Source organism: Tinamus guttatus, unplaced genomic scaffold (assembly GCF_059628265.1).
Source record: "Tinamus guttatus ecotype Peru unplaced genomic scaffold, ASM5962826v1 Tinamus_guttatus_pri_ptg000254l, whole genome shotgun sequence".
NCBI lineage: Eukaryota > Metazoa > Chordata > Aves > Tinamiformes > Tinamidae > Tinamus > Tinamus guttatus.
Window position 1 is genome coordinate 1,615,502 of NW_028288788.1, and position 10,726 is coordinate 1,626,227.

The following is a 10,726-nucleotide window of genomic DNA, read 5'->3' on the forward strand; positions in this document are numbered from 1 at the left end:
TTGGCCGCTTGGTGGAAGTGCTGGTCCTCTAAGGAGGGAGGCGCCACCCTGTGCTGCCTCCTCCCCGTCCCCTCACCGCAGTGGCATTAAGTGAGCCACGACGCTCCGCGTGGAGCCGGGCTGTGGAGCTGGTGCCGATGTGGGAACGGTGCTTCCCTCCGGACACCAGCCTGAGGGGAGGTGACGTGGGGACGGGCAGGGATGTGCTCGTGTGTCTGGATTCACGGGGGCGCTGCGAGGAACTGCTTGGTTCCTGCACTTCCTCCACTGGCTTTAAGTTGAGGTTATGGATGGAGCTGCTCTTGTGCTTGTCCTTGTACTGGACAACGTGTCCCCAAGGCCTCACCCACCCTTCTTGCTCTCTCAAAGATCTGAGGCTTCTTTCCATCCTGGCCAGGCCAAAGCTGCCACTGCTGATGGATTTTGTCCCCCCTGGAGAGCACGGGGCCCTGGGCTCACGTGTTGGCTCTCCCATCGCAGCGCCGCGCTGGAGCCCTCCCGTTCTGAACCCGCTTTTGCCTTTTCCATGAGCTCTGAGCCGAGCTGCTCCCCGTGGCACAGCCCAGCCGTGGCTCTGGCCGCCCTCACCGGCTCCGCACGGACAATTCGAGGTTCTTGCGGGGGCATCGAACCTTCTCCCTTCCGGAGCAGCCCTTCCCCGCTCTGCTGCACGCAGCTCTTCATAACCAAAGCATCTGGTACGCAGCCAGAGACCACTCGCCTTACGCAGCGCTCGCAGGAGCAGCTCCGTGCGCCACGAGGGCTCGGCGGTGCCCCGAGGTAGGTAGGAGGGTCTACCTAGGTCTGGGGGCGGCGGGGAGGAGGGCTCGCGGCAGGACGGAAAGGCTGCATGAACCGTGACCAAACTGTACCACTAACTGCTTCTTCCTTGTAACGACCGCGTGTCCTGGATCGCTGTACGTATGTGACTCTCGTTTCCTGTACTCTCATTAGGACACTTGCCGATACCACTATAGCCGTTGAAATGGAACCAATAAATTATGTTGTATTTACCGAGCACGCTCCGCTCGCTCGACGCCTCGTGATTCCGCCCTGGGCAGAGGCTTTGTGTCCACGGGACCATGCGGATCCCCGGGAAGCGCCCGAGTGCGGGTGCTGCTCCAAGCCCTGCAGCACCAGGGACTCGTCCTGGTCTCGCGCTGCTGCACCGGGTTTGCTCGGCACCTTCCCGGGCCTGTGCTCCAGGGTGAGTGTGTGCCAGAGTCGGATGCTTGGGAGCATCCTCCTCCCAAAGGCTGAGCTGTTGCCCCCGTGTGGGTGCTCGTTTCCATTACAAAACCCTCCCTGGCGGAGGTGTGGGTAGGGGACATGGATTTAAGCTTCCTGCCTGGCTCCTTGTCCCTGCTGTCACCAGGCTCTCAAAGGTGTCTGCAGGCCAAGCTGCTGAGGTTGATAAAACCGGAGCTGCGGCGCCTCTAGGGGTTGATGTTCCCCACAAGTTACTGGGGCCAGGAAGACCAGGAAGCAGCCGTCAGCTCTTGGGACGGGACCAGGCCCAGCTTGTGGCTTTGTGTCCCCTTTGGGACCACTGCCCTGGAGGAAGCTCGGAGGGGGAGAGCGGGGGAGCCGGAGCGGGGCCGGCGCCGCTAGAGGGGGCAGCGGCCCTGCAGCAGCTGCAGCTGCGCGCAGGGACGGGGCTGCTGCAACCGGGGCCGCTGCAACCAGGCCGGGCCCCGCAGGGCGGCTGGGAGCCGAGCGAGCGGCCCCTTCCCTGGCGTCTGGGCTCCCCTGGGGAAAACGGGAGCAGCGCCCAGGGCTCCTGGTGCTCCTGGATGAGGCCATGGAGCTCATGGCCCTCTCGGCCTCCCCACTCCAGCCTAAAGGAGACAGGGGAAGAGCTGCACCCTGGATGGGCCCAGGGCTCCAGGCCGGGCCTTGAGCGTCCGCCTGTTCCCCCGCTCTCACCCCCGGCCTTGCTGCCCCCCTGGCCCTCGGGGCTGGGGATTAGCGGCTCTCACGGCGCCTCCCGGCCGAGGCCTCCTGCAAATCCCTGCTCCATCTGCTGCGGGCGCTGCCTCCCCCTGCCCGCCCGCAGCGGCGTCTCCCGGGTGTCCCCGAGCGCGGGGATGTCCCGCGGCCGGGTCAGGCACAGCCTGGGCCGATGGGACCCTGCAGGGCCATGCGGCTGCTCCCGGGCGGCTCTTCCCGCTCCCAGACCGTTTCCAGCAGCTCCCAGGGCCCACAGACCTCAAAGCACCACGAGAATTGAATGTTCCCTTTTCCATCCAGCAGGAAATTCCAGTATTTTTAGTTTTTTTTTTTCTTTCAAGAATTTTTTTCAGTTGAAACAGAGCCGCTGCTCAAACTCCTCCCGTTTCCAGCAGAGGAAATCTGAGCTCAGGGAAATATCCCAAGGGAAAACGGGGGTGGGTTTCCAAACCAGCTCAAAGCGGCGGCACTGCGAGAGGACGCGGGAGCCCGCGGGACGCGGGGCTCCTCCGCACCCCGCGCGGCGCCCGCGGCGCGTCCCGCCGCCTCGCGCTCCCGTCGGCCGCTCCCACAATAGCCGCTTTCCGGAGCGGCAGCTCGGCCCTTCGCGCTTTCCTGTTTTCCCTCGGCCAGACCCAACGCGCATCCCCCGGCCCCTGCGTCTCCCAGCCCCGACCCAAGGTGCAGGGAAATACCAGGGTGTTTTTGCAAAGCCTCGTTGCAGGGCGCAGGGAAATCATGGCATTTTTGCCAGCTTCATTTGCGGGTGCAAGGAATTTTTTTTTTTTTTAAGCCTTAATCTGGGTTACAGGGGAAGTTCTCCTTTTCTTTTGCAAACCTCATCTCAGAGCACAGGGAAAGTGCAGCATTTTTGCAAGCCTCATTTGGGGGCACAGGGAAATACCTTTTTAAAAAAAAAAAAAAAAAAAAAAAAAAAAAAAACCTCTCCCAGGGCACAGGGAAAGTACAGCTTTTTTGCAGGTCTCATCTCGGGTTATAGGAAAAATTCAATTTATTTTTGCAAGCTTCCTTGCAGAGTGCAGGAAAAATGAAGTGGGTTTGTTTATTTGTTTTTGCTTTTTTTGGTAAGTTTCACCTTGGGTTACAGGGAAATTCCCATTTTTTTTTTTTGCAAACCTGATGTTGGGACGCAGGGAAAATGCAACTTTTTTGCAAGCTTCATTTGGAGGTGCAGAGAAATTCTCTTTTTTTTTGCGAGCTGTATCCCTGGCTGCAGAGAGAGAAAAAAAAACGCAGCTTTTCTGCAAGCCTTAAGCTGGTGCACAGGGAAATTTTTTCAACCTCCTCTTGAGGCGCAAGGAAAATGAAGCCCTTTTAGAGCGAAGCTTGCAGAGCGCAGCAAAAAACTGCCGCTTTTTTGCAAGCCCCGTCCCGGGACGCAGGGAAATCCCGGTGTTTTTCCAAGCGCCGGTCCCGGGCTCCGCTGCGCCATGGCCGCCCGCGGCCTCTCCTCGCGCCTGGCTGCAAAACAGGCTGCGAGCGCCCGGCTCCTCCCCCGCCGCGCTGGGAATCGAGGGTAAAAACAACCACAGAAACAGGAGAAAAAAGGGGGATTTGGGGGTTGCTCCTCGTTTCCCCCCCCCCGGTTTCGCCTCGGGGGGGCCGGGTGCTGCGGGGGGGTTGGGGCTGGGAAGGGCCCCCCCCCCCCCCAACCCGCGCGCAGGAGCGCGGCGGGCCCGGCCCGCGGTGACGTCACGCTGAGGCACGGCGGGGGAAGGGCCTGCAGGCCGCCCCCCCCCCCCCCCCGCAAAGGGCTCGTGACACGGGGGGGACCCGCGCCAGGACCCCCCCCCCGCGGCCGTGCCCTGATAACGGGGACCGGGCGAGGAGCCCCGCGGCCCAGCCCGGCCCGGGGGTTGTTCGTGTCCGCGCGGTGACGCAGCCGCCGCGAAACGTCCCCCCGGGCGCGGGGGGGCCGCGAACGGGGGACACGGCCCGGGGGGGGCAGCACGAGGGGGGCCGCGGCGGGGGGGACAACGGGGCGCAGCCGCGGGGGGGCCGGGGGGGGGGGGTCCCTGCGGGGCGTCCCGCGTGCGGCAAAAGGGGCCCCCGGGGGGTCCCCGTGTGCAGCGCGGGGGGGTCCCCGTTCCCGGTGCACACGGGGGGGTCCCGGCGCAGCGCGGGGGGGCGGTTCGCGGGCGGGGGGCGGGCGCGGGGCGGGCCGGGCGGCGGGGCCGGGCGGGCGGCGGCGCCGCTATAAAGGGCGGCGGGGGCGGCGGCGCCGCGTCCCCTCCCGGCGGCGGAGCGAGCGGAGCGGAGCGGAGCGGGTGGCGGCGGCGGCGGCGGCTCCATCGGCGGCGGCGCCGCGCGGTGAGCGGGGCCCGGGGGGCCGCCCCGCCCGCCCCCCCCGCAGCGCCGCTGACCCCCGCTGTCCCCCCAGGTCTGCGGCCAGCCCGGACCGGCTCCTGCTCTGCTCCCCCCTCCCCGCCTCCCTCCCCCCCTCCCCGCTCCCGTTTTTTAACCCCCCCAAATTTTCCGCCTGCAACTGCCCCCCCCCCCCCCCGCCCCCTCCAAGCAGCCCCGCCGCAGCAACATGGTGCAGAAGAAGTCCGAAATCCAGGGATTCCACCGCTCCTTCAAGGTAACGGCAGCGGCGGGCGATGCTGCGGGTGCCTCCCCCCCGCCCCGCGGGGATGCTCCGCGGCGGCCCCGCATCCCGGGATGCGCCCGTGGCCCGAGCGGAGGCCGCGGAGCGGAGGCCGCGGCGAGGCCCAGCCGGGCGCATCCCGCGCTGCGTCGCGGCGCTTGCATCACCTGCCCCGCTGCCCCTTTGTGCCGCCCTCGCCAGCCCGGGCAGCACCCGGGGCAGGAAGGAAGGAAGCGCCTGACGCTGGCGGAACCCAGCGGAGGGTTCACCCTGCGAGAGGCCGGGGGGACAGGGGGGTCTCCTGCCGCCGACCCCCCGAGAAGAGGCGCTGGGAGGAGGCGGCGCTGCCGCAGCCTGGCCGGGATGCTCCATGCGGATTTGGCCCCGCGGCCTCGCAGGGCCTCTCCCCCCGCAGCTCCCGGCTGAGCCGGTTTGCGCGAGCGGCCGCGTCCTGGCTCGGAGCGGCGGGAGGGCCCGGCCCGCGGCGCAGGGCGGTGCTGGCGCCCGCCCAGCGCCCCATCGGGCACCGTCAATCCCGGGCCCCGTTGCGCAAGCGGCTCGCGCCGCGGACGGTCCCGCGGTGCCAGGCCCCGGTGCGGGGCAGGGGCCTCCGCAGCCCCGAGCGCCGCCCCCGCGGCCTCCCCTGGGGGTCTCCCTGCCCCGGGGGTCCCGGCGCCCTTGGCACCGGTGCTGCCGTCGTGTGGTTCCAGCTCTGTTCCCATCGGCCCCAGTTCGGTTCTGCTTATCTGAACCAACAAGAAATCCTGCTTTTAAGATCCTGGTTTTTTTTTTTTCTTATTATTTTTCTCCCTCTTTTGCACTTCTCCCCTCCTCCCCAAGGCCCTCAGCGCTGGAGGCAGCGGTAAAGCTGCGACACTCCAGAGTCCTCTCCGCTCCCGACCGTATTTACACCTGGGTGCGACGTGGCCCCGCTGGGCGCTCGGGGCTTCATCCTGCCCCGATGGGGCTGAATCCGCCCTCACGGCCGGAGCAAACAGGCCCTTTCCAGCTGCTTCCAGCACCGCGCCGGCCCAGAGCGGGGAGGGGGGTTGGCTGCTTCCCGGGCCGCGCTCCGGCCTGGCGCCTTTCCCGGGCGCTGGGGCATCGGGGCGGGTTTGGAAACGGCTCCGCAGAAACATCCACCTCCGCCCAAGCGGCTTTCGTAACCCCGGCAGGCCCGGGGGGCCTCTCTGCCTGCAGGGCTGTGCTGGCGGGGGGTCCCGGTGGCCCCGGGGCTCTGTGTTAGCCGCCGTGGGGCAGCTTCCCCCTCGTTTCCCTCATGGTGCCTGGCCGAGCTGCCTCCGGCCTCCGTGACCTTGTGTCCGGCGCTGAGGACGCGCCGAGGAGTGCGGGGGGTTGAAGCTCTCCCCATGGCCGCCGTGGCTCCCCCCCACCTTCCTCGGGGTAGTTTGGAGGTAGAGGGTGATTTGGGGCTGTATTTTTGTGGGGCCACCCCGGGCCCAGCCTGGAGGCTTCGTCCCCATCAAAGAACGTGGTCAAAGCCTTCCTCTTCCCCCTCCTCCTCCTCCTCTTGTCACTTTGGGGCTGCCATCGCAGGTGCTGGGGGGTCCTTGGCCACTGTCGCAGTGCCTTCGCTCCCCGCGTAGACCTGGTAGGGCGGCCGCCGCTTCACGCGCCGCCTCCTTGCAGGGCCAGAACCCCTTTGACGCGGAGTTCGACCGCTCCGCCGCCCTGGAGTCCGTGTTCAACTTCGAGTGTCCCACCCGTCCCGGTGAGCACAGGGCCATGGGGGCCGCGGGGACGGCGCGGGGGCGGCCACCTCACCCGCGCGCTCTGCCGCAGACGTGCCCTCGAGCCAGCCCATCGACATCCCGGACGCCAAGAAACGCACCAAGAAGAAGAAGCGCTGCCGAGCGACCGACAGCTTCTCGGGCCGCTTTGAAGGTGAGCGCGGGGCCGGCGCGCGCGGGACTGGGGGGTCTCCCCGCTGGAGCCCCACGCGCCGCTGCTCCCGCAGACGTCTACCAGCTGCAGGAGGAGGTGCTGGGGGAGGGCGCGCACGCCCGCGTCCAGTCCTGCGTCAACCTCATCACCAACAAGGAGTACGCGGTGAAGGTGCGGCGGCCCTGTCCCCAGAGCGGCGCGGACGGGGTGCTCCAAGGGGAGGGGGGCCCCGTCCTGGGTCCCCAGGGGCAGTGTGGAGGGGTGTGTGTGGGGGGAGGTCCCCATATGGGTGCCCACAGGGTGTCCCTGTGCTCGGGTGCAGTAGGAGGGGTGCATGGGGGGGGGGCTCCCCATATGGGGACACAGGGGAACACATGGCGGGTGGCCCCATATAGGCCCTGGTGAGGGGGTGTCCCCATGCCCGGTGCAGCGCGGATGGTGCAGGGGGTTCCCTGTCCCCGCTCCTGCCCCGGGGGCTGTGCCCCCCCGCAGGTCTCCAGGGAACACGCTGGCTGCGGCCGGTGGCCTCGAGCCCGGGAGGGGGGACAATGTAGCCCTTGAGTCCACCCCGCGGCCAGGCTCGCAGGCAAAGTCCCACGGGATTTCAGGGCACAGGGCCAGGAAAAAGGGCCTGGCTGCTCCAGCAAGCCAATAAGAGCCTCAAATCCGCCCCCTGCATCACCCGCGGGCGTTTGGGGGTGTCATCAGGGCCGGCAGCGTGAGCGGGGCTGAGGGGCCTCCCGTGCCGGCGGCTGCGCGGGAGCCTCTGCCCACTGGCCCTGCTGCTGCGGGGGACCCGTCTGGCCCCGCCGCCTGCGGAACGGCCCCTTCCGACACCTTAACCCCTTTGGGACCAGCCTCGCGCTGCCCCGGCCGGGCCGCTGCCGTCGCAGCCGCATTCTCAGCCTCCCCCCGTCTCCTCCCACGTTCCAGATCATTGAGAAGCGCCTGGGACACATCCGCAGCCGGGTTTTCCGGGAGGTGGAGATGCTGTATCAGTGCCAAGGACACAGGTACACAGGCTGGCAGGGCGCGCTGAGGCCTGGCTCAACCTTGGGACACATGTGGGCTCCAGGCCGCAGGTCTTTGGGGTGGCCATTCCGTGTCATCTGCCGGCCCCGCTTGCCAACGCAGCATCAGGAAGCCGACGCTCCCAGCGGTGTCAGTCCCACAGTGGCAACATCCACACTCCAGCTGTGGGCATCGACGTGGGGTGATGCCAGCTGATGCCAGGTGTCCTCGCAGGAATGTCCTGGAGCTGATCGAGTTCTTCGAGGAGGAGGACCGCTTCTACCTGGTCTTTGAGAAGATGCGTGGAGGTGAGCGAGGTTCCTTGGGGCACAAAAGTGTCCCAAAATGCCCCAAGCGGGAGCGGGATGGGAGCCCTGGCCGGAGCCCCATGCCCACGGCCGCGCTCTGCTCCCGCCCAGGCTCCATCCTGACGCACATCCACCGGCGCCGCCACTTCAACGAGCTCGAGGCCAGCGTGGTGGTGCAGGATATCGCCAGCGCCCTCAACTTTTTGCACAACAAAGGTAACGTGGGAGATGCCGATGGCCGCTATGCTGAGGAGAGCGGGAATTTTGTCCAACTTGGGTTTCTTTTAATGAAAAATTTAAAAATTGAACTTCTTTTTTTAAAAAAAAAAAAAAAAAAAAAAAAAATATTTTCCCCAGGAATAGCGCACAGGGATTTAAAACCAGAGAACATTCTCTGCGAGAGCCCCGACCAGGTAAGCAGGACCCAGGCTGGGGGGACACAGGGGAGGCTGTGCGGGGGGGTAACCGCCGGCTGTCCCCGTCCCGGGCCAGGTGTCCCCAGTGAAAATCTGCGACTTCGACCTGGGCAGCGGCATCAAGCTCAACGGCGACTGCTCGCCCATCTCCACGCCGGAGCTGCTCACCCCGGTGAGTGCCGCCGCGCGCCGGCTTTCCAAGGCCGTCGGGGCCCCCGCGCCGGCCCCTTGCCGCTCTCCGGGTGCGGACGTGCGGGCCGAAGGGCTCGGCGCAGCGGGATGCGAAGAGGGGAGGGCTGTTACGTAAGGCGCTTCCCGGCGCGGGAAGGGGCCACGGGATGGCGGCGCCGCCGCGGGAAGGCTCCTTATCGGCCCCGCGCAGCCGCCCGCGCAGGGGTGGCGCCCAGGCAGCCGCGGCTCGAGGGGCTACCGCGACACCGGCCCCTTGTGCCAGGGCACGGAACCGGGCGGCCGCCAGCTCCCCCCACCGCGGCGGAGCCGCTTTCCCCCCGCTCCCGCCGCCAGCTCTGCGTTTCACCAGCGCAACGAGTTCCCCGGGCTCTGCTCCCCGGCGCCTGCAGGGTTAAAGCTTCGCAGCTCAGAGGCTTTTTTATTTATTTATTTGTTTTAATTCCCGCGGCATCAGCTGTTCCCGAGGCCTCTCGCGGCCGCCGCGCTCATTATCTGTTTGCCGCAGCGTTTTTTTTTCCCTGCCTTTCCCGTCCCCTCGTCACCAGGCCCGTGTGGCCTGACGGGTCACGTGAGCTGGAAAGCCCCAGACGGTCCCCGCGGCGGCGGGGGGGACGGGGCCGCGGAGACATCTGCGCCGCGCGGCAGCGCTTAACCCCTGCGGCCCCACTGGCGCAGCCGCCTTGGCCCTCACAGCTATTTATTTTCCCCGCGTTCTTGCGGCTTTTCATGCCTGCCGCCGTGGTCGCTCCTTGGTGTCCCGTCGCTGGGGACATCCGCCCGGGAACGGCGCCGTCCTTTTATTTTGTTTGTTTCTGGGACGGACGTGGCAGTTGGGGTGGCCCAATTCCCGGGAGAGGTGCGTGTTGGCCTGGGAAAGGCCGGGCCTGGCGCCCGTGCGGGGACTGAGGCGTTGGCCCCCGCAGTGCGGCTCCGCCGAGTACATGGCCCCGGAGGTGGTGGAGGCCTTCAACGAGGAGGCCTCCATCTACGACAAGCGCTGCGACCTCTGGAGCCTGGGCGTCATCCTCTACATCCTGCTGAGCGGCTACCCGCCCTTCGTGGGCCACTGCGGCTCCGACTGCGGCTGGGACCGCGGCGAGGCCTGTCCGACCTGCCAGGTGAGCCCGGCCGTGCACGGGGAGCCCCAGCGGGGAGGTGGAGGTGGCAGCAGGGGTGGCCTGGTCCCCAAGATGGGGGTGGTGGGTGGTGGTGCAGGTGGCCTGACCTGGTCCCCAAGATGGGGGTGGTGGTGCAGGTGACCCAGCCCCAGGGCAATGGTAGGTGGTAGGGGGTGGCCCAGCTGCAGGTGGTGGTGCAGGTGGCCTGTCCCCAAGAGGGTGGCCTGGCCCCCAGGGTGGTGGGGGTAGCCCAGTCCCCAGAGCAGTGGGTGGTGGTGGAGGTGGTAGCAGGGTGGCCCAGTCCCCAGCATTTGGGGTTAGGTGGTCGTGGGGTGCCCTGGCCTTGCGGGGTGGGTGGTGGTGCAGGTGGCCTGTCCCCAAGGGGGTGGCCCAGCCGTGGTGGTGGTGGAGGTGGCCTGGCCCCAGCATGGAGGTGGTGGTGGAGGGGGGATCCAGCCGTGGTGGCGGAGGTGGCCTGGCCCCAGAGGGTGCTGGTGGTGGCAGTGCCCGGTGCCGCTGACGCCCTCCCATTGCAGAACATGCTCTTCGAGAGCATCCAGGAAGGCAAGTACGAGTTTCCCGACAAGGACTGGGCGCACATCTCCTTCGCAGCCAAAGACCTCATCTCCAAGCTGCTGGTGAGGGACGCCAAAAAGCGGCTGAGCGCGGCCCAGGTCCTGGAGCACCCCTGGGTGCAGGGGGTGAGTGCCTGGCGCCCCGCGGCCGGAGGAGCTGCCGGTGGGGAGGCGCCTGCCCTAACACCTCCCTTTGGTTGCAGTGCGCCCCGGATAACACCCTGCCCACCCCCATCATCCTGCAGAGGTGAGCACAGTCCCCCCCAAACAGCACTCGCCTCTTGGAGGCCAGCGCTGGCGTTGGGACGTCCCCGATGTATCCTTGGTGTCTCCCGGCAGGAACAGCAGTGCCAAAGAGCTCACCACCTTCGCCGCCGAGGCCATGGCCGTGAACCGGCAGCTGACACGGCGCGACGAGGACGCCGAGGAGGAGGAGGAGGCCGAGGCGGCGGCCCCCATCATCATCAAAGCTACCTCATGGGCCATGCAGCTCTCGCCCCCCTCCGAGTCCAAGCTGGCCAAGCGGCGCCAGAAGAGCAGCCTGGCCAAGGCGGTGGCCGCTGGCCAGCGCCTGGTGGCCCCGCCGCTGGTGCTGGTGGCTGACCAGGCCTGAGCACCATGGCCCCACGGGCCGTCCCTGCTC

General features: G+C 67.2%; 1 protein-coding gene across 2 annotated transcripts; it reads left to right on the forward strand.

Moving 5' to 3' along the window:
• Positions 1-4,488: 4,488 nt before the first annotated feature.
• MKNK2 (MAPK interacting serine/threonine kinase 2) lies at positions 4,489-10,726 on the forward strand. 2 transcript variants are annotated; one of them, XM_088526800.1, is made up of 13 exons: positions 4,489-4,552; positions 6,209-6,290; positions 6,362-6,463; positions 6,537-6,634; positions 7,397-7,476; positions 7,709-7,782; positions 7,894-7,998; positions 8,140-8,195; positions 8,275-8,370; positions 9,314-9,508; positions 10,045-10,209; positions 10,287-10,330; positions 10,423-10,726. In XM_088526800.1, exons 1-13 carry the CDS (start codon positions 4,505-4,507, stop codon positions 10,694-10,696), a joined length of 1,419 nt encoding a protein of 472 aa, XP_088382926.1. In that variant the 5' UTR covers positions 4,489-4,504; the 3' UTR covers positions 10,697-10,726. The 2 variants fall into 2 exon arrangements, with proteins under 2 accessions (XP_088382926.1, XP_088382925.1); XM_088526799.1 differs by having other exon boundaries at positions 7,894-8,195.